This window comes from Ictidomys tridecemlineatus, chromosome 2 (genome assembly GCF_052094955.1).
Source record: "Ictidomys tridecemlineatus isolate mIctTri1 chromosome 2, mIctTri1.hap1, whole genome shotgun sequence".
Classification (NCBI taxonomy): domain Eukaryota; kingdom Metazoa; phylum Chordata; class Mammalia; order Rodentia; family Sciuridae; genus Ictidomys; species Ictidomys tridecemlineatus.
Window position 1 is genome coordinate 69,977,416 of NC_135478.1, and position 23,954 is coordinate 70,001,369.

Genomic DNA, 23,954 nt, shown 5'->3' on the forward strand with positions numbered 1-23,954 from the left:
TATCTACCATCATTTACACAGTACATTGGTTTTGGCCTTCTAGGGACTCCCCTCTCAACCTCAGTTCTTGAGAATTAACTTCATTGCCAGCACAAGGGTTTTTGTTGTGTGTGTGTGGGGGGCACAGGGAGGGGTGGAAAGAGAGAGAGAAGGGATTTTTTTTTAGTTGAGATTTTTGTTTTAGTTGTAGATGGACACAATACCTTTATTTGATTTGATTTTTGTTTTAGTTGTAGATGGACACAATACCTTTATTTTATTTGTTTATTTTTATTTTATTTTTATAGTGTGGTGTGGGGGATTGAACCCAGTGCTTTACACATGCCAGGCAAGGGCTCTACCACTGAGCCACAACCCCATCCTGAGGGAGAGAGTTTTTAAAGTCTATGGGGAAGGATGCACATGGTGGAAATCTGAGCCTGTTCTCTGGATTTTCCCTCTTTGGTTTTGGGAAGTCTTCATAATTTTGTATAACAATATGAAACAATCATAGCTTTTTCCATTTCCATTTTATAATTTGCCCTTTTTGGGAGTCTACTTCTAAATGAACAAACACTAGAAATTGTCTCCTACGTTTATAAAGTGTTCTGAACAATTTAAGCTAAATGAACACTTTGTTTTTTTGGGGTGGATAGCAAGAAGATTATATATATATATATATATATATATATATATATATATATATATTTATACATTTTTTCCAGCAAGGGTACTTAACAACATCTATTTAAAATTAATGGCTTTAAAAAAGATTAAGTTGTACTTAACAATTGTCTTTAGAAAATTTCTTAAAAAGGGAGGGTTTGCTAGAAACACAGGATATTGGTGCAGGCAAAATTTGTCTTGATAAGAGAGAGAGAGATAATAGAATTGAACAGAGAATACATAATAGAGAAATAAAGTGAAAACACTTTGGATTGACATTTTTTGATTTTGAACACTAATAAGAACACAAGTATACAGCCTTTTTGTATAGAAAATAATTGAAATTTTCAATATTATTATACAGCTTCTTCTATTTTGTTGGGTTTTCTAACACCAAGATCCTGAACCTTCTGGACATGTACACCCTGTGTTTATTTTGGTCAGTGTCATTTTACCAAGGGTTGGATACTTACTCTGAGGTGGTATGTTGGGGCTCCTTTGGATCTCATTGGTACTTGTTCTGTGGTTGTGTATCAGTGCTATTTAGGGAAAATGGTTCCATACAATGAAAACAGACTGTTTTACCATTAACTTGGAATTATTATTATTATTTTATATTTAAATGTAAATTATTTTGGCTTTTGTTCAAACTATTTCAGGCAGTTTTTACCGCAATGCACATAGCTTAAGAGTCACAGAGGGGCCAGGTTGGAGGGGGTAACTTCATTCATGCAAATTTTAAGATAGGAACTTTCAAAGTTGTTTTAGTTTTGTGAAGATTAAAAAAGTTCAGTTCTACTTTCTCAACTTTTCATCTTTGTAAAAGGCCAGGAAGTTTGCACTATTTTTTCCTTCAATTTTACTTTTTCTACTTCTTAAACACAGTGAAGTAAGAATTCGACAGTCACATTTTAAGTCTTTCTATACTTAATAACATTGGAATCTTAGAACATGTTGAACACACAAACTGGTTGCTGGGTTTGTTAATAGATTTTTGTCTTAGTTACAGATATTAGTTCATTGAATGTCTTGTTGAATGTTGAGTACTTGTTATGGCCCAGATAGAAAAAGTATGGAGGTGATCATCAGTAAAATCAGCCACATCCTCATTTATGTGTGGAGTTTTAAACCTTGTATTTCCTAAGAAGAGTTTCATCTCCAAATGCATTAGTTTCATCTGCAAAGCACAGGAATTGGAATTTTACTCATAAAGTTTTTTTTCCCTGTAGTCTTTATAAGGACAGAAAAACAAAAGTAAAAGGGAAAAAAACAGTGCATAGTAAATTTCCATATGATGTAGAAAATTGATGACTTTTAGTTTTTGTAATAAACCTAATGTTATAAAAAGGACAATTGGAATTTTTAGAATTCCAGGATTATTGTAGATTTATTAATTCACTGGAATGAATTTTTTATTATTTTATTGGTGCATTATGATACATAATAGGGGCTTTTTTGTTGTTTTGATGCTGTGGATCCAACCCAGGGCCTTATGTAAGGCAAACACTCTACCAACTGAGCTATATCTCCAGCCCTATAGGGGATTCTTTAGGTTGTATTCTTTTTTTTTAAAGAGAGAGAGAGAGAGAGAGAGAGAGAGAGAGAGAGAGAGAGAGAGAGAGAGAATGAATTAATTTTTAAAAATTATTTATTTCTTAGTTTTCGGTGGACACAACATCTTTATTTTTATGTGGTGCTGAGGATCGAACCCAGCACCCTGCTCATGCCAGGCAAGCGCTCTACCGCTTGAGACACATCCCCAGCCCTAGGTTGTATTCTTACATGCACATCACATAATACAATCAACCTCATTCTGGAATGAATTCCTTTATAAAATGAAAATTCTACTAGTCACGCTAAATATACTCTGTCTTGTAAGTTCAATTTATATTGATTACATATCCCTAAATCAAGGCATATTTCCAGATTTGAAAAGCAATACTGTTTTGCTGTGAAATGTGGGTAGCCTAACCCTTAATCTATGGATCTGGTATTGGTTTCTTTCAGGTAGGAAACACGTTTTCTGATAGATGATATCTGTGAAGAGCAAGAGTTTGTGTTTTTTCACACCGTAAAAAAATAAAATTTGTGTCTCTCATTGCAGTTTTTTTTTTGCGTTTTAATCAAGACTAATTTAAAGGAGGAAGACAGATGTTTCTCCACTTCATTTTTATTTAAATGTACCACTTGGGATTTGAAGCTTCCACACTTATTCTGTTTGTTTGTACTATTTTCTTTTCTTTCTTGCTTTTTTTTTAAATGGCTTGATCCCCAAAAAATGGAATGAAAAAATTTAGTAAAAGCTTTGTTGTTTGAAATTGCAGGGTGCTGTGAGAATTATTGCAAATCCCCAGTGTCTCCTTGTCTGCCCTCAGTTCTCCTATTTTTGGTAATAATACACACAGTCATTTGAGAAAACTTTGCTGTGTTCATTTTTACTGTGCCTTTTCCAGAGGCCATGTGCCAGAAGCAATAGCAGGCAAACACCGCCAAGTCCTAGGAGTAAACTCAGACTTCTTCTCTCAAATACTGCTACTTGAAATTTGCATAAACATTGCGGGGGGAGGGGGGGACCCTGTATAATTCTTCTTCACATATTTTAGGAACCCCAACCATTCAAGTCTTCTGAGTGAGCTATGGATCTGCAACAGAGAATCATGTGAGATAGACAACAGAAGTTTATTTGAAGAGGCTACAAAGCAACAAGTAATACCAATTTAAAACTATTACACGTCAATGCAACAAGTGAAACACATTGAAGGTTACTCAGATTACACTGTCTTGGGTACCAGAATTAATTACTCATGTTAGAGATTCCTAAAACAAAGGTAGTCTTTTAAGCCAGTGATATGTAGCTGGCATGGTACTGGAAAACCTAGGGAATATCAAGGAGGAGGTTTTTGTGGAGTTTGGACACTTCTAGCCTATCCCTAAAAGACATAAATTCCTGAGGCACTGGAACTGGTAAAAGTCAATGACAGCTTATTTTGTTGTTTGCAGTATTTGTATATAGTTGAATCTGATAGGCTTGAATAAACACACTAGAGGCTTGTCTGGATTAAGATTTTTGTTAAACAGCAAGAGTTTGTGTTCTTTCTTAAAGGCTCTTTGTGGGTGATTCTAAGATGGATATTAGTAGTAATAAGAGCAGTTTTTATTTCATTCATATTTTTCTTACATTTATTTGGGTCATAGCTTCTCAGCCCCTACTCCTCTAACTTCCCACCATTACATTGTAAGGACCATATGACCAGGGATTGTTTTATTCATGTTTGATTTCCATGCATTGCCTAATAAAGAGCCATGCTCATAATAGTTCTTCAACAAATATTAGTGGAATTCTTTTTATTAAATATGAACAACATTTTTGCTTATGTAGTGTTTGTTTTACCTTTAGTCAATCTTAGTCAATCACTTCTCTTTATTCCTGCAATGCTATAAATTTTTTTTGGTACTGGGAATTGAACACAGGGGTACACAAACATTGAGCCACATACCTAGTCCTTTTTTTATATTTCATTTACAGGCAGGATCTCACTGAATTGCTTAGGGCCTTGCCAAGTTGCTGAGGCTGTCTTTGAACTCGTAATCTTTTGCCTTAGCCTCCTGAGACTCTGGGATTAGAGGTGTGTGCCACTGTGCCTGGCCACTATACCTTTTTAAAAGAAGAAGAATGAGTTCTGTTTTGTCTTGTTTGTGGCAATTTGTTATGTCTTTTATTAGACTGCTAGTGATGGAAGTTGGGAAGAATTTATTCCATTTATTGATATAATATCCTATGTTAAATTATGCTATTTCCTTGTAAGTTCCCTTGCTTAACACAACCCAGGAGTTTAACCTCCCACCGAGAGTAAAAGCTGCAACTCTGACCACATCCATCCAAGTTCTAACCCTTGCCTTCCTCCCTTGCTTGTCTTCTTTTTCTATCCTTTTGTTTAGTAACTTCTGGCTGTGCAGGCCTGGAATGCCAGTCTCATTACCACCTAAGGGCTTTCCACATCCTCTCTTCTTGGAGTGATTTTCCTCCTATCTTCATGACTTTTGTCCTCTTCATTCTCAGCCTAAAGGATACCTCCTCAGGCAGGCCTTTTCTGCACACTTTAGAAAGTATTCCCCAGCTCCCTCAGCCATCATGACTGCTTTGTATCCCATTGCTGGGTTTTGTTTCTAACAGGATATATCACTGTCTGAAATGGCTTTATGTAGTTTTTTATTTGTTATCCATTTTCCCCCCTAAAACAAATAAGGATCATGAGGGTGATCTGTTAGCCATGGTATTTCTGAAATCAGGGCACACACCTGCTCATAGCAGATGCTCTGTGAGTCTGTTGTGAACTAGTGTGCTAGTCTTGAAGCACACTATGTTGAAAAATGTTCAAATTGGAAATTGGCCTCTAGATTTTTTGTTACATTGCCAAGTGATAGAGCAATGACATTGAAATCCACTACTTCTGTTTTCTTGTTTGTTTGTTTATTTTTTTGAGTTGGGGAGGAGCATGCACAAGCACACACAGATACGGTAAGATTGATCTCACTCAGCCAGTATTTATTTTTTAATTTAAATTTTTAAAAATTATTTTTAGTTATATACAACACCAGGATACACTCTGACATAGTTATAATGTCATGGAATACAACCTGCTCCCTGTCTCTCCACTCCATTATTCTCTTCAACCCATGTGCATTTGATTTATTTTTAAAAAATAAGCTAGTGTCCCCTGTGGATACACCCAATGTGGAATGGACTATGCCACATCCATGTATGCACATACAAAAGTTCAGTCAGATTCATGCCATTATTCTTCCGTTTTTCTGTCCCTTCTTCCTTCTCCTCAACCTGAGGAGGCTGCCTAGGTTGTCTCTATTGCTTAGCTATTGTGAATTGTGCTGCTGTAAATATTGATGTGGCTATATCATTGTAGAATGCTGATTTTAGATCCTTTGAATATATACTGAGGAGTGGGGTAACAGGGCCAAATGGTGGTTCCATTCCTAGTTTTTTAAAGAATCTCCATACTGCTTTCCATTGGTTGTTAATTTGTATTCCCACCAACAATGTATGAGTGTACCTTTTTCCCCTGCATCCTCATCAATATTTATTATTTGTATTCTTTAAAAAAATTTTGTTTTGAAGTTGTAGATGGACAGAATGCCTTTATTTTATTTGTTGTTTTTTATGTAGTGCTGAGGATTGAACCTAGTGTCTCATGCATGCTAGGCAAGCACTCTGCCACTGCGCTACAGCCCCAGTCCCTATTTGTATAATTGTCATTCTGACTGGAGTGAGATAAATTCTCAATGCAGTTTTGATTTGCCTTTACCTAATTGCTAGAGATGTTGAACATTTTTCCATAATATTTGTTGACCATTTGTGTTTTTTAAGAAGTGTCTGTTTAATTCTTTCAGCTAGTATTTATTAAGTATCTACTGTGTGTGATGTAAGAAGAAAATTCGAGGAAAACACTCTGAGTGGCTTCTGTCTTGAAACCATTGAAGCATCAGCCTAAGCATCTGTTCTCTGTTATTTGATTTAGTATTTTGTTTTCATTCTACAAATATTAAGATGCCTTCAGTTTCATTGTTAAAATTAAATGTATGTTGGAAAAAAGAAAATTAAAGTTTGAGATGAGATCTTTCCCAGTCTCATCTCATCATTTTGTATTATCAAAGTTTTCACTTCTACAAATAATTACAGTATTCATTTAGAAAGAGCCCCAGGTAAAGTCATGAGTCTCGAATTTTACTTTATTTTTATTTTTATTATTCAGACAGTATATCTAGATATTTTAAGACCTGTGGAGGAGTGTATGGTTTTAGGAGACACTTACATCTTCTCAGTGCCTGTATTCTTAGCATGTGGTTCCTCAGACCTGTATTATTAGCATCTCCTGGGATCTTGTTAGACATGTAGATATTCAGGAGCCCTCTAGACCTACTCAATCAGAAACTGTGGGGGTTAGGTCTGGCACTGTGTTTTAACAAGCCCTTCAGGTGATTCTGATGCATACTAGAGTTTGAGGACTGTGGTATAATAAATGTTAAAGGTTCAAAGTAGCATGATCCCACAAATCAGTCAAACAGCATTAATTATTAGCCTTGTAAGCCTGCCTCCTTTTCAGTCACGAATTGGATTGGTTCACTAAGGCTAGGCTATAAAGTTATTTGCTAGGTTGATTGCCTCATATTGACTTTGGGTTGTTTGTATTTCTCTGAACCTGTCACAACTATGATTTGCCAGGACACTTAATAGGAACAGACTGTGATTCCCCCCTCCCCCACCCCTCACCCACAGTTTTCTGAGTCATGGATGGCTGAGTCCTGGATAGGTTTCTCCAAGTATGGGGCATATTGTTTATGTTCTTTTAATACAGGAGAGTCATTGTTGGATCACAGGGACCTTTAGGGGCATTTAGTCCACCTCCAGATTGGTTTACCTATAGGGAATTGAGCCCTTTGAGATTGTGCCTTGCTTGCAATGGCGTAGGAAGGTATAGTTGAGGCAGGAATTTAGGTCTGCTGCCTTCCTCCACTGCATGGGGATTCTCACAGGAACCAGCACCTTGCTTTGTGCCTGGAGGACTTTTCCTTTCCTAAGAGAGTTTTCCTTTTTATTTAATGGAGAAGGGCAAATAGAGAAAAGCCAGGAAGTTCTCACGGAAACTAATAAAAGTGTCTAAAGAGAATAAAAAAATCAGTTTGAGATCTTTGGTATGGAGGAAATAACTTGACATTAACTGTTTTAATTATAGTTCTTGCATTGGGCTTATCAGTGGGGAAGAGGGAGCACTTGAGCCTTACAGGGAAGTGGGACATGGGCAAGAAGATGACCCTCTTTCTGAATCTGCCTGTTCCACCCACGGCCCAGTGACTGCTTATGTGATCCCAGCAGCTGTTATGGAAATGGTTTTGGGACTTAGGAAGAGACATGGGTCTTAGGCTCAGCACTGCCATCAGCTAGTGGGGTGATGTCTATGAGGGGACTTCTTAATGTCCCTGGCCTCCACTTTCTGGTAAATGGATGTGATAATGCCTTCCCTGCCCTTCCTGTGAGGACCAGTGTCAGGCTGTGGGAAGCAGAGTAGTAAAGAGCACAGTAGTTAAGAGCACAGTTTCTAGATTCAGACTCCTTAGGTCATTAGTGTAATAGTAATCAAGTCAGGTGCCCTCTGTGGAATACATAAAGTTAAATTATCAAATTTTATAGTTGTTGTGAAGATAGAATTAATGGATATATATTAGGATAGTAACTGGTATTTAGTAAGTGCTACATTGTGTTTGCTACTATCATTGTCATTACTATTTTTTAAACAGCATTATTTTAAAGGATGAGATAAGGTTTCTGTAAACATGTTCTCAGATTATTCCACTTCTTGGTGCAGTACTGGGCTAATGAAGGGTCCTTATGTAGTATGTCAGAGGACTTGCTCTGACATCCAGCTTGTACCTAGGCTCTCTGGGAAAAGAAGTTGATTTTGCTGTTGGGATGGGCAAGCTTATAGTCTCTGATACTGCACAGTTTATATATAGAACATTGTGGCTAGAGAAACTCAAATGTGGGGACTTTCCAGTTTTGCTTTCAAGTATTTGTATATGTACATCTTAGGAGATGGACATCTTCATGGTCTCCAAGAATGGAGTTTTTGAACTTTGATTTCAATTGTTAGACTAAGTTTATTTCTGTCTTTCCTGTCTAATTGTCTTTAGGATTAATGATATGCATTTTGGTGATGAAAATTATGACTCTTAAAGCTAAAACAATTAAGAAACTGTAAGTTTCTGACAAGTGCATGGCAGATTGGGATGGACTTTCCTGGCTGAAATCAGTGAAAGTTTCTACTAGTGCAGTTTCTTTTCTGAGTAGTCTGATTTATTTTATTTTATTATTATTTTTATTATTTTTAAAGATACACAACAACAGTGGAATGCATTACAATCCTTATTATACATATAGAGCACAATTTTTCGTATCTATGTATATAAAGTATGTTAACGTCAATTTATGCCATTATACATGTACTTTTTTTTGTAAGATAGTAGAGTGTATTTTGACATATTGTGGATACATGGAGTATAACTTCCCATTCTTGTAGTTGTACATGATGTGGAGTTACATTGGTCATGTATTCATGTATGAACATAGGAAAGTTATGTCCAATTCATTCTACTGCCTTCCTGTTCTCATCCCCACTTCCTTCCCTTCATTCACCTTTGTCTAATCCAATGAACTTCTTCTATATTTCTCCCCACTCCTTATTTCTCCCCACTCCTTATTATGCATTTACACATCAAATCCATACATCATTTGACTTTTTTTTTTTGGATTGGCTTATTTCATTTAGCATGATAATCTCCAGTTTCATCCATTTACCTGCAAATACCATAATTCCATTTCTTTTTATGGCTGAATAATATTCCATTGTGTATTTATATATATATATATATATGTATATGTATGTATGTATACACACACACACACACACACACACACACACACACACACCAGTTTTTCTTTATCCATTCATCTGTTGAATGGCACCTAGGTTCGTTCCAGAGCTTTGCTATTGTGAATTGAGCTACTATAAACATTGATGTTGCTGTGCCACAGTAGTATACATCCTTTGGACGTATCCATTCATCTGTTGAAGGGCATCTAGGTTCGTTCCAGAGCTTTGCTATTGTGAAATTGAGCTACTATAAACATGGATGTGGCTGTGCCACAGTAGTATACATCCTTTGGACGTATACCGAGAAGTGGGATGACTGGATCCAATAGTGGTTCCGTTCCAAGTTTTCTAGGAATCTCCATAATGCTTTCCAGAGTAGATGCATCAATTTGCAGTCCTCATTTTGTTAACTTCTGTTCTCCCTTCCTCTACAATCTCTATTCATGATTTACTCCCTTTTTGTGAGCCCTTATAATTAGAGATTATGTTTTATTCATTAATATATATTCAAAAATTTCTCCTTTTTCTCCCTGGGTCTTAGGAGTGTGTATACTAGGCTTTCAATTTCTGTTTGTTGAATGGATATTATTGATATTTCTGATTTTTTTGTGTGTGAAGTGTTTTAAACTTTCAGCTTAAGGCTAAATAACTCCTAATATGGTGACCTAGTATCTACCTAGGTCTTCTAAACATTCATTTATAAATTCTAATATTACTCTATCTGAATTATCCAAATCTCAAGATGGTTATGACATGCCATGGATGTTATAGATTAAAGTGTCTTACTGTCTATCTCTGGGAGAGAGATCTAATAGCCAAAGATACAGAAACACAGAGAAATAAAAGCATATAAGACCACAAAAGTAGTTCATGTGGGAAGACACTTGAGGAATGAATTTTTCTGCTTTTATGAATTTAGAAGCTAAAAGATAAACTGATTAAAACTTGAGGGGAAACCCAGATCAGATTAGATGTGGGGATCAGTGTTGATGAGGATCTCATTTGGTGTTGAGGGTTATGATTAGTGACTAATTTCTGTTATATGTATGTTTCTTGTTTTCAGCATTGCAGTGTCGAGATGGCTATGAGCCCTGTGTTAATGAAGGAATTTGTGTTACTTATCACAATGGCACTGGCTACTGCAAGTAAGTTTTTCTCTTCACATATTTTTTTTATACAGTAGGATACTGGACAATATTTGTTTTTTTATTTTTAATATTTCTATGAAATGTTATTCGTTTTTAGACTTTGCTGATAGTTTTAGTGGGTGATGAATATAGAAAGATGTGGATGTCAGATAAATGGTCAATAAGAATTTTTTGCTATCTTACCATTATATTTTGCCTTATGAAAAAAGACTTCATAGAATGGAGACTATTAGAGAAAAGAAGGGATCAGGTGGAGAGGCGGGGAAGAAGAAGGGGAAAATGAGGCTTGAAATGATAAAAATATGTTTATGAATGTATAGATATGCCACAGTGAAACCCATTGTTCTATGTAATTAATATGCATTAATAAAAAATTAAAAAAAAGAATTTTTAGTGAGTGGCTAATTAATACATATTGAGTGTGTTCTCTTATATTTTTCAGTTTAAAACATAGCCTTAGAATCTCTTATCATCTATGATCTTATTTTTAAGATAAACTCTAGATAGTAACTTTAATTCTGTCCAGTGTAATATTATAATCATATGAAATTTTCCTCCCGGTATAAAAAAATCCAGTTCTGAAAGTGAGACTGTGAAGGAGGAAGATGTATAAGATGTATATGCTGTGACCCTTCATTAGCCCAGTATATGCATATGTAAGGTTGGGGCAGGGCTGTGAGTGGGCATCCTATGGGGTTAAATCACTGTTGAGGAAGGAGGAGGGATAAGGTAGGCGGTGCCATCTAGTTTTTGAGTCAAGAGCATTTCTTTTTTTTTTCTCCAGCCTTGTGGTCTCGCCAGACTTCCTCCCTACCTACCTACCTCCTTCCTTCTTTCCTTCCTTCCTTCCTTCCTTTCTTCCTTCATGACAACAGTGGAATGCATTACAATTCGCCAGACTTCTTGTTTGAGGAAAGCTGTGAGATAATTTCATAAACAGCTTCTTTATATTTTCTCTAGATCTTTTTTTTTAACCTTAACTAAAAAGTTTTGATAATAAAGTATCTATTTATTTCAGGGAAAATGTTAGAAAAATAAGATTTGATAATATTTGTCTTCTTTTTCTTCATATAATTGTAAAAATTTTGCCAATTGAGTTCATTCTGACACCAGGATCTAACTTTTTTAATGTCACATTTATTTTTTTCCCAAGTCAGAAACAGTTTTCTTTAACAAAGTGAAAATATTTTAAGCTGTGATGACAGTAAAGCTTAACAATAGTTTGTTTGGATTGAAATAAAGATAACATTGGAAATGAAAGATTTTATGTAACTGATTATGGACTGCTCACTTGGTTTTTCTAGCTGACAAAGAAAACATGTGGTGTATTCTCCTCTAAGAATGGGACCTCAACTGGAGATAATAAGGGAGGGAACTTAATACCTTAGAATTGGTCACTGAAATCATGTTTAGTCTCTTAGAGGCATCTGGTGCCTTAGTTGCTTGCTTGCTTTGTTATTCAGTTCTGTTATTCAGTTGTCTTGTGCAGTTCACCCATTACACTGTGATTACTTGTTATTTTTTTCCTCTCACTAGATTATGAGGTCCTGATCTTAGGCATATTTCATGGTTAATAACTTGCACAGGACCAGCCATGTAGCTATTGCTTAACAGTGTGCTTCCTGAACTAAAAGCTCTTCAATTTACATGCCTCTTAACAGTTTTAAAAAATTAGATACTGGGGGCTGGCATTGTGGCTTACAGATAGAGCGCTTGCCTACCATGTATGAGGCACTGGGTTTGGTCTTCAGCACCACATAAAAATACAGCTCAGTTGGTAGAGTGCTTGCCTTGCATGTACAAGGCCCTGGGATCAATCCCCAGCAACACACACACACACACACACACACACACACACACACACACACACAAAATTGTGTCTGCCTACAACTAAAAAATAAACATTAAAAAAATATACAGGTTCTCTCCTTTTATTTATTTTATTTGCTTTAGGCAGCATCCGGAATAGTAGTACTATACAGAGAGCCAAGTTATTTGGATATAATTTGATGTGGTGATTTATGTGGGGAGAATTTCACATAGGTTCTTTTTTTAAAATAGTTTTTAGTTGTAGATGAACACAATACCTTTATTTTTTAAATTTATTTTTATGGGGTGCTAAGGATCTCAGTGCCTCACACATGCTAGGCAAGTGCTCTATCACTGAGCTACAACCCCAGCCCTCACATAGGTTCTGAATGTTGGTCTATAGATTATGATCTGCCATGGGGAGAGAAAATTTCTAGGGGAGAAAGCTCTGAGCACTTACCTGGAGAGAACAGTAAGGGTCACTTTTGTGAGGAAGCAGGTATGTGAGTTCTAGTCTCAGACTTCGTAAGCATGACCAGAGAGGCAAGGTACCTGGTATTTGCTATTGCTCAACAATGTGTTTCTTTCTTTTAAATATTTTTTAGTTGTTGATGGACCTTTATTCTAGTTATATATATGCGGTGCTGATTGAACCTAGTGCCTCACACACTCTACCACTGAGCCACAATCCCAGTCCCAACAATGGGTTTCTTGAAGTAAAAGATGTTCAATACATTTTCTGTGAGAAACACTACTCGGAAGCAGGGAACTTCCTTTGTGGCTAACAAAAATAGAGCTACCTAAATTCTGTCACTGGGCCTGTGTTAATTGTTGATAGAATGGAATATTTATGGATATAAAGTTCTGGATGGGTCAGTCAGTCCCTCTGGTATTTTCCAGTTCTGCTCTGAGGGAAGCAAGGTCCTTGATTGAGAAAGGGAGAATAAGAAAAAAAATGGTAAAGCCATCCTTCTCATCTGAGAAATCAATATGAAGAACTGAACTTGTAAAAAGAGTGTTTACTTCAGAAAAGGTAAGATTAGCCTTTTCAGGAATGGCAAAGTCACCATCTGTACTCATAGGGAAAGCAAGAACTCACCACAGAGGCTGAGTTGGTGATTCCTTCACAGAGTCTTAAGCAAAAGTAATGTGTACTTGGTATACTTTTCAATATATCTTAATCAGCCTTGCTTTTTCTTTCTTTTCTTTCCTTCCCAGGGGAAAGAAGGTAAGCCGGCATGTTCAGTAAATATTTTCACAAAATAGTAAATAAATATTAAAATATTTAGAAAGTTTTATGAAAATTATATCAGGCATGCAGGGTATGTGATTATATTTTTATTCATGAGATTGCTCAGTGGATTAAGAAAATAAATTTGAAGCCAAATTCTTTTTTTGGAGGGTGGGAATTGGTAGAAAGTGATTTTTAAAACAGAAGATGTCTGACTCCTCGAAGAGGGCATTGTGTTACTGACTCAGCTAAAACATAATGATTGTTTAGAAATTACAGAAACCCTTGATAATATCACATTGACAGATGAGGATAAGTACTTTTAAAGATTGGTTTTATGCAAAGCTCTACTGTTTTTTCCTCACTGTTAGAAACTTACCTACCCTGTGTGATCAGATTGTGATGCCAGACAAGGGGAATCTATGTAATCTCGCATAAAACTCAATTATTGCTGCTAAATAGTTGCTGTCAGGTTTTAATAAAGCCCTCTCACTACACAGAGAGAAGGCATTTTATTCTCTCCCTTGTCCTACTGGGAGGTGTAAATATATAATTAAGTTTGGATGTCATTAATCACTTTCAAGTTGTTTGCTCCAGGTTTTCAAAAATAACCCATTCCAAATCCTATTTTGATTAAAAATCATGGGAAACTCAAGTTTGCTGAGATGCTGGGGGTAGGTGAGGTTATGAATTATACAGTTTATAAAATGTGTATTATAAAAACATTTATCAATTATTATTTAAAGTTTTTTTTTCTGTCAGTCCTTAACATCTAGGTTGTCTGTGGCTATGTTTCTATCAACTTCTTCTCTTGACTATGGGTTCAGTTGCTCTTTACTTTGAGTGTGCTTTAGTTTTTAATTATTGACTGGACATTGTGGTTGATGCATTTAAAAGGTTTTTCTACTAAAGAATGTTGAATTTTGTTTTAGTAGCCAGTTCCATTCCTGAGAGATAACCTTGATCTGATGGAGGCTTAGTTTGAGAATAGGTTTGCTTCTCTTTCTAACAGGTGAAATCTTAGTCTTGAGATGTGGTCCTTATTTCTAAGGAACCTTCAGAGAGTTCTGTGGAAAGTATGAGGGCTTGACCAAACCCTGGAGTGTTTATCAAGGCCCACTAATTTGGCAAGGCTCTAACCAGGAGCCTTCTGCCTGCTTTTTCACTCTTGAGTTTCTTGCTTCCTCTTGGTTTCCTGAATCCCATTTGCTTCTGCATAGTGAATTGTTAAAGGATTTGAACAGAGTTCTATGCATACTTTGAGCTGCTTCTTCTATGGTTGTCTTTTCTAGGAAATTCCAGCTGTTTTGACAGCTCCAGATGCCTCTGGCTCCCCATCCAATAAAACTTTCATTGTCTGCTTTCACTGTCTGTCTCCCTCTTGTGCTGTGTGGCCTGTAAACCTGGCATTAATAGATATGAGTTTAGCTTGACTTCTTTCAACACAGTCTCCAGGTTAACAATAATCCTATGTGAAGTTTCCTTCTTATTGTTCAACTGTGGGTTGTCAGCACCATTCATTTCATGTAGGAATTGTTTTTGTCCCTTCTCTTGGAAGCAGAATGGAAAAATATTTCTCTTTCAGGATTTAGAGAAGCTTAATTAAGTCCTTCATTTTAATTTTATCTATATGTGCTAGCAAAGGAGTAGGGCATATCAGAATACAATAAAAATGAAAACCTTGTAGACTTTATTTGTTAAGCTAGCATAAATGTGTGGGTATGATGGAGGTTTTTATTAAGCCCTCTTCTCAATGTCCAGTAGTAGGAATTTTGTAGGTAGGAATGAAGTTTAGTATCTCTCCTACCTCCGCTGTCGTACGTGTGTGTCTGTATGAGTATGTATATGTGTGAGTATTATGTATGCTGTTTCCATATTTGTCCTGTTTTTTTGCCTTACATACTGATGTCAGGTAAATTGGAATTTTTCTTGGATTTCCCCAAATTTTCTAGAACCTATTTATTCACTATTAGTAACTATCACCTAAGCATTTACTCTCATATGTCTAAAATGGTTGCTGATTCTCAGACTAGTACCATTATCATTATTAATGCAATACCTTCGATTTAAAATGTTCTTCACCAAAGTAGTCTCCACTTGATCATTATGAAAGGGGCTTTAGGAAAGAAAAGTGAAAGTAAAGAACAAGAAAGTTATTTAAGTGACAGGTGGTATTACTCTGTGAACACATTGAACTGGAGAATTTTGTCCAAATTTTTCCCCCCAAATAAATATGAAGAGAAGATTAGTGAGAAAATAGTGTGATTTGGTGATTGTGTAGAACAGTGGTATTTAGAGTAGATTCAAGCCAGTTTCCTGCAGTTACTCTCTCTGTGACCCTGAATCCTCAATGCTGTAGGGTTAGATGGACTCTGAAGCACCATAGAATTCTCACTGTTCAGACAAAGGTTTAGTTTACATCACACTGATATTTATTGAGCAGACTACTATGCCCGATCACCATGCTGGCTGGGTGTTGTGAACAGGCAGAAAAACCACGAGGCCTATGACTGAATTATCCACAGTTGTACCATGCGAGCTTGTGTCTGTGCACACTGTTTCTCTTGTGTGAGAAGAGTAGCAGCCCTCTGAAGTCTTGCTGGGGGGAGGACGCATACATATGTGTATAAGATAAAACATCCTGAAGTGGCACGGAAAACAAGAACTACTGAGCATCCCATGAGGAACAACTACAATGGGACCGAAGGATTTTTGGTGTACTACTCAGATTCTAAATCTTGGAATATTATTGGAGCTGTAGGAGATGGAGTGATAGAAAAAGGATGGGTGGGGCTACTGAGGAAACTAGAAAGCACTATTAACACTTGGAGTAGTCAATACCAGTTTCTTTATTTCTTCTTCAGTGATAGAACTTCAAAACTTCTACATTTTGGTGGCTCTTTTCTGTCTCTGCTTCCATTTGTGTGAGTTTTAATAAGATGGTGTGTGGATTAATCTGGTTTCACAGTGACAGGGAAGTGATTTGAAAAAATCATTCTTTAGCATGTGTTAGCTTTGTTTGGAGATGGAATGCCTGGAGAAAAGGGTGAGGGGAGGACCAGGGGACCAGAACAGAGGGCATCTGGGAGCAATTACCATTCCCTTCTCCAGACCTTTTTGGCCTTGACTGTTGATTCTTGTGCTGCTGCCAGACAGAGCAGCCAGGTAGGCTTGTGAACACTCTTTTGTAAGCAAACAGTCCAGGAATCTCTAGGGCAAGAAAAAGAATGGATTGTGGTAGAGGGAGTGATAGAAAAACAGAGAACAGGACTGGTCTTCATAGTGCTGCGTGGTTCAGTTTCTTAGCTGAGAATTCAGGTGTCTCAAACTCTTTTGTCCAGTGAATATTGGTCAGAATCTGTTCATTTTAGGGATCCAGAGTAAGGAAGCATCTGTTAGCCAAGTCTTTGGTTACCCCAAATTAGCTCTTGTTCTTTACTGCTTGTTTCCTCTGATTATATACTACATATCCAAACCCTCAATTATCCAGAGTAAACCAGGACTGCCTATTCTGTGTGGAAAACATTTAATAGTGGTTTAAATTCTCCTGCCTAGACTATGGCAGTGCCTTAAGTCATTTAAACACTCATCCCTTTAAGATTTTGAAATGTTGGTTCTTGTGTAAGCCAGACACATTTTATTTCACCAGGCAGCTTGTCCTTTCTGAAACCTCAGTCATCCTAAAAAGTACCTCAAGAACCTCCTTGACTTTAATTTTTCTGCCTTAGTACTATTTGTGTATAATGTTTGTGGTGTCTGATGTTCTGTCTTGTATTGCTGAAACTCATATCCTTGAATTTCTGGGTCACTCTTAAAAAATGGACAAACTTGATTACTAATGAGAAGGTGACTCATTTCCTTCCAGGCAAAGGCTGACACTGATTATCAGAGTTCATAATTAGTCTCTAAAGAAACAAACTCTCTAATTACGGAGCATCACCTAGTTTTTCATTGGACAATGAGTTAAAATTGGGATTTAATATTTAAATTATTTTTGCAAAAGAAAAAATAGCTGCATTATGACTCTGTTTAAGTGAGAGGCAAGCATGGGTGACAGTCTATTAATAGGAATCACTTGTAATCTGATGAGGAGCGTGATGACGCTGTGTGAGCTTTGAAAGCTTGCCTTTCCTGATAACAACCTGTGTGGACACAGACCTCTTTGTCCTGGCACCTTTTCTGAAAAGGTCTGCGTGAGTGCACCAAAAAAGAATCACCAGGAGAAGAAAAAGTAAAAGCTGTGTTCTCAGCCTGCTAAGAAGAGGCAGCGCACGCAGTTCCTAGCCTCTGAATATCTAGTGGAAGATGTCATGCCCTGCCGGGGCTGTCTCTAGGACACAAGCAGGGGTCTTGCAGCAGCCCCAGGGAACAGTGGGGCAGACACGGGAGAGACCCAATTCATTTGCATGAGACACACTCACTGCCCCCAGGAGGGTCACCACGAGGGAGCTGACCCTTACCACGGAGGCCGCTCCTTAGACCATCCCCTTCTCTAGATGGGTTTACCAGCCCGCCTCTGCCCTGTCCCCCTGGGCCATTTTCCTGATGACCTTCTGACTCCTGGCACTGAAGATGGTAGGTCTGCGTTTCCTCCCCTTGCTCTTCCTCATCTGAATCCAGCTCAGACTCATCATTGTAGAAATGAAGGGTGGCTTGCACTGGGACACTGGCTAGCACCTTCTCCCCGGAACTCTGCAGGTATTCTTGACGCTTTGAAATGGGTAAATAAAGTCTAATATTTAGGAAACAAATACATCATTAATCAACCTGAAAACTGGCCTACACTACCAAGACTCTCTTCCCCAGAAGCAGCTAACTCCCCCATCTTCCTGTCTGATTTTGCCTTCCCTACATACAGTGGATTTTAAGTTAGTAGAGCATGAAACTGTGGCCACCTAGATAAGGGACTTGGTAATAAACCCCACACTAGATCAGAACTCTGAATGAGCAAATCAATTTTTTGACCTGAAAAGGTGCACTTCAACAAAGGGAATACGCTACTGAAAACACTGGATTCCAGAATTAATAGGCCCACTGATTAAATGGACAACTTGAGACCTCTGGGATAATGATGTCCCATTTAGGACCCAGGCCCCATTCTACCCCCATCTTTTGAGCATGGAAAATGGAACCCTCTGGGCTCTGGAGGAAACTTTACTCTGAAATTCTGATCCATGGAAGCAGCTAATTTTCCAAATGTTACTATAAGAGAACCTGGAGGGGTGGATCCCTGGCTTAGACAAAATAGAAAAGATGTGCTTAGGGGGAAAAAAGAGAGAAAAAAAGCTTGAATATATAAAAATTGATTCCAGGTATTGTGGGATTTGGAATTCAAGTTATTCTCATTTATTAATTTTCGTGCTTGGTTCCCTGCAAACTTCTCAGGAAGGGTCCTGACTGATTCCTGCTGATTTCAACATCCCCTTCTTGACAGAAGAACAAAGACATGGTGTGCCATATAACATAGGGCATGGTTCACACCTGTGATCCCAGCACCTGGAGAGGCTGAGACAGGAGCATTGCAAGTTCAAGGACAGCCTGGGCAACCTAGTGAAAGCCTGTCTCAAAAATTAAAAACAAAACAAAACAAAAACATTCTGGCGATGTTTTCCAGATTGATGTTCTCCAGATGGATAATGGACTGGTGCCCCAAAAGATTGTCTGTACGTAACTTTAGGAAATGTTTCTATCCTGTGTGGAACGTCCTAGGTTGTCAGCTTATAGACTCTGGAGTGCTGCTGTTGGTGTAACTTAGAGCAGTGCTTGGTTTCAGTTTGATTCAGAAAACTGATTTGATTTAACAAGGAAAATATATGATTCACACAAGTGTTGAGGTTTTTTGGGGTCAGGGAGATGTATCTTTAGTGCTTAATTAAAAACCAGGGTTTTTTATAATTGCAATATCTGTGACATAGCATCCATATTGGATGACTTATAGTGTTTATTTTACATAACATAACACAATATAATGGTTCTCGCCTATAGTTCTGACTGAAAGGGAATAATAGCCAGTTGTACTGTGAAGGTCTAAATCTAAAGGCTTTTTATTTAAATATGCATTCACAGTTTTGGACAAGTAGCACATGACCTGCTTTCCTTAGGCTTGTGTGTGATGCTTTCATTTGTTTCAGGGGCAAGTAAGTGCCACTTATTGGCTCTGGGAATCTGATTTACCATGCACACATGCCTAATATTGTGTCCCATGTGCAGAAAGCGCTCAATACCTGTTTTTTGGATCAGTTATTGTAAGCTTATGTTGCACTGGATAGACCATTTCGCAGATCCTCTGAAGTGTCCTGTGCATGACTCCTCCTGGGGCATGCTTGGGTAGGGTCTATGAATGTGTCCTTTTTATTCCTCAGTTTCAGTGTCCTGTAGGAGAATAACAGCCTAGCCTAGTTGAATCTCTAATAGGCAAAATCTCCCCTCTTAATCTCACCTTCTTCACCAGTCAAGAAGATGATCTGGGGTTCTGATTTGAGTAGGAAGGATGTGGAAATCAGGAATTTCACTGGGGGTCTTCAGGAGCACCCTTCCAGCTGGTGGCAGTGATTGTGTGGCTCCCAGGGATGCCCAGAGTTGAGGTGGGGATGTGAGTGGGAGCTGTGCAGGTGGCTCTGCCATACTGTAGGTGGCAGAATGTGGAGAGCTGGTGAGGCTCTTTTGCCAGCTGCATGACAAATAAGTGCTGATGAGCCCTCTGTGATCTTTCCTGTACTCCAGCTGTGCACTTGCAAGACTCTGCTCTGAAGGAACTCAAGGATCAGGCTGTACACAAGCAAGCCCAAGTCCTATAGCCAAACCCTGAGCCCTCCCTGGAGACCGAGCCTGCGCAGGACTTTATGGAGCACCCTGGCAAGGATGACCCAAAGGCTCTTCCAGAAGGTTCTTCTCTTCTAGAAGGTTCTTCCAAGCCGAGGAGAGGCAGTGCCTCTGGGAGTGAGCCTCCTGGGGACACTGAGCAGGGAGCGGGCCCTCTGGAGCATTTTCATCTCCACCTGTCTAGTTGCCACAAATGCTTAGAACTTGAGAATAGCACCATTGATTCGGTCAAGTTTGCTTCTGCAGAGAACATTCCAGACCTTCCCCATGATCATGGCAGCAGTTTGGAGGGTGTTGCCGATGAGATCTGCCCTAAAGAAGAAGGGAGGAGAGTCAACATCACGGGAAAGGGGCCCAACATCCTTCTGTACGTAGGCCCCGACTCCCAGGAGGCCCTTGGGTGGCTCCAGCAGGTGCGGGCCATCCTGGCTGACTGTGTGGACACCGACAGCTATGTTCTGTACCACCTGCAGGAGGAAAGTGTGCTCAGGGACCCATGGCCAGACAACTGTCTGTTGTTGGTCATTGCCATCAGGGAGCTCATCCCTGAAGACCTGTACCAGAAGTTCCTAGCCTATCTTTCTCAGGGAAGGAAGGTACTAGGCCTGTCTTCATCCTTCACATTTGATGGCTTGCAGGTGACAAGCAAGGGTGTGCTGCAGAAGACAGTCCAGAGCCTGGTTTTCTCCAAGGCTGACCAGAGCGAGGTGAAGCTCAGCATTCTGAGCAGTGGCTGTGTTTATGAGGAGGGCCCCGGGAAGCAGCTCAGTCCTGGAAAGCTCCAGGGCCACCTGGACAATGAGGACAAGGACAGGTGATCATGCAAGTGCCTTTTGGAACCTGCAGAGGGGAAGCCATTCTTTGCCAGGTACTGAGTTGGTGTGATGCTGTTGGGTGTCTTTGAGAAGGAGCATGCTCTTGAAGGCTGTATGTGTATAGGTCTCAATGCTGTATGCCGCGGTGCTGGGGAGAGAGGCCAGGGCCTCACGTGAGCTGGGCAAGTGCTCCTCGGCTGAGCCTGCCTGGCTCACTGGGCACTTTTGACTCCAACTGAGAGTTGTTCTGAGGTGAGGGGAAGTTTAGTTTGGTGCAGGGCTTTTGTGAAAACCCCGAGGAGCCACGCGTTGTGAAGGAGGCAGGAGGCAGGAGGGCTGCTGGCTAAGCAAGCGTTAGCCCAGAAGTTCTTTCTTGTTCCCATCTTTATTGGTTGCAGTCTTTCTGAAACACAGTGCCTTCAAGTACACTCTGGGTAATATCAGGAGCCTTTATTTAATGTGGGAAGTTGGAATACTCAGGGGTGGTGATTCTAGACATCAGCGACTGATCATCTTGTTAAAATATTGCAGTCAGTCGTGGAGGGAGTTAGGGTTAGAAACATCCTCCAATCCTCAGTTCCTTTCTGTCACTCTTAAAACTAAGCATTGAGGAAACTTCCAAGTAAGAGAATGTGGAGCCGGGCCTGGTGGCACATGCCCAGAGGCTCAGGAAGCTGAGGTAGGAGGATCACAAGTTCAAAGTCAGCCTCAGCAACTTAGTGAGGCACTAAGCAACTCCCTGAGACCCTGTCTCAAAATAAAAAATAAAAAGGGCTGGGGATGTCGCTCAGTGGTTAAGTGCCACTGGGTTCAATCCTCACTACCAAAATAAATAAATAAATAAATAAGGTGGAAGTTGCGTAGATTTATAATGGCATACTCATACACAGGTAAGAAGAAAATGGAAGAAGGACAAGAGAAATGCAGATTTCCTTCGCAAGCTTAGGGAGTCCTTGGACTCTTCTGTGGTTTCCTCTTTGGCTTTTTGTTGTTGGGGGCAAAGTCACAGATGAGATCAGCATCATTCATCATCTACTGCAAATCCTGAACACTGAGCGCACAAGTTTTTAGAGGAATGCTCCCTCCTCAAGGCACCGGGATCTAAAGAGCTGAGGAGATGAAGGTGTTTTGCCCAGAAGGCTCCCAATGGTGGCCGTCCTGGATTTGGTTTTATTTATTGGGTTTGAGAATCATCACTTCCTCTGTTTCGTTTTCCTTTTGTAGGTCTTGTCTCTTTCCTGTCCCTCTGGAAGCTCCAGTCCCCTGAGTTTTCTGAGCCAGTGCCCTTCCGGTGGGTCAGGTCGGTTTCTGTGCTATCCTAGAGCCCACCCATCTGTTCTGATGAAAACTCGGACAGAGATGCTTAAGATTAAGAAATCTGGACATTGGTCCAGATGAATGTGTGCAATCTAAGTAGGTTTCCTGTAGGGCTGCAAGCCACCTGGGTTGGTTTTTGGAGTTCTAATAAATGTACCTCTTATCTTCTCTGCAAATATGGTCACTATAGTGACTGCATTCTCAAAAAATCCACCTAAACACCCAACTTCCGAGAGCCATATTTCAGTTCTGAAGAGCGAATTTTACTGCCTCTGCGTGCAGATTTGTAGTAGGAAGTTGATTCAGCACTGTTGCGATCCACTTCTTCTAGTTACACAGCCAATCTCTTGGCTGCACCATTTAAATTGACCCCATCGCTGTCGTAAAACTTGATACTGCAGTGCGTAGCCTGAGGACAAAAGACAACATGATGCCGCTCCACACATCAGATTCTGAGGATTAGGATGCCATTTTTTATTTTAGATGACTTCCAGTCTTCTGTGCGACATAATCCGTGTTTCTTCCTCAGGCTGTGTTGCTGTGATCCCTCGGCGGGATCAACCAGTAAATATTATAATCTGGTCAGTTTCCTTTCACTGTTCAGTTCCATCGTCTTCATCTCTGTGATTAATTTGGTCATGAGGAGGAGAAGTACTGTAGGTGACACACAGCTGTGCTGGCTGAGGCACCCCAGCAGGCAGGCTGCCTGTTAGATGCCCACTCACTTTCAGTGATGCAGGAAAAAAGGACACATTTGGATGCTCCGGTGCTGACCAAGTTTGCAGGGAAAATCTAAGGCCATGGATTAAAGCTGTTATTTGCTGTACTCTTGATATAAAATGTATCAAGAGTATGGCATGAAGTTGTACAGATAAAGCTCAAAAATGGATCTAGAAAGATTTTGTTTTGTTTTGGTACCAGGGATTGAACCCAGGGATTCTTAACCACTGAGCCACATCCCCAGCCCTTTTTAAAAAGGTATTTTATTTAGAAACAGGGTCTTGCTCAGTTGCTTAGGGCCTTGCTAAATTGCTGAGGCTGACTTTGAACTTGTGATCCTCCTGCCTCAGCACTGAGCTGCTGGGGTTACAGGCATGGGCCACTGCGCCCAGCTAAGACTTTTGTGTTTTCTTATTGAGCTTTAACTCAGGGAAGGATTGGTTCTGCTTTTATAGCAGAGTTCCCAACCATGGCCCCATCAATATTTTGGGCCTAATAACTCTTTGTGGGGAGGGATGGTCCTTGTGCATGTTAGGATGGTTGGCAGGATCCCTCGGCTCTGCCTGCTAGAGGCCTTTAACCCCATTTGTAGCCAGAGATGTTCTAACTTTCAGTCCAGTTAAAAAGCCTGAAGTTTAAAAGCTTAGTTATGGAGATGGGCCTGTCTCTGTGGTAGTAGTTTTATAAGCAGAGGGTGAGACTGAGGTTTGACACCGTGGAGAACCAGTTACACACCTGACACACACACCCATGGTGCTGTTCTGTCCCTTATTAACAGCACAGAGCCAGATGCATCCTCTTTTCTCATGGCACCTAAACCTTTTCCTGTGGTGCTAGGGATTGAACCCAGGACCTGTGCATGCCAGGAGGTGTCCTACCACTGACCTACACCCCAGTCCAGCAACTAGCATTTTTTGTTTCTTTTTAAATTTTATTTTTGCTACCAGGGATTGAACCCAGGAGTGCTTACCACTGAGCTACAACTTCAGCCTTTTTTATTTAT

The 23,954-nt window shown here is 39.4% G+C and overlaps 1 protein-coding gene across 1 annotated transcript in view; it reads left to right on the forward strand.

Annotated features, from left to right (window-relative positions):
* The window catches only part of LOC144368172 (biotin--protein ligase-like), an 85,830-nt gene that overhangs the window by 56,773 nt on the left and 5,103 nt on the right, over positions 1-23,954 (forward strand). Inside the window, 3 exon segments of the mRNA XM_078026832.1 lie at positions 10,153-10,234; positions 20,001-20,912; positions 20,915-20,967. Of these exon segments, the coding sequence (XP_077882958.1) occupies positions 10,153-10,234; positions 20,001-20,912; positions 20,915-20,967 (1,047 nt within the window).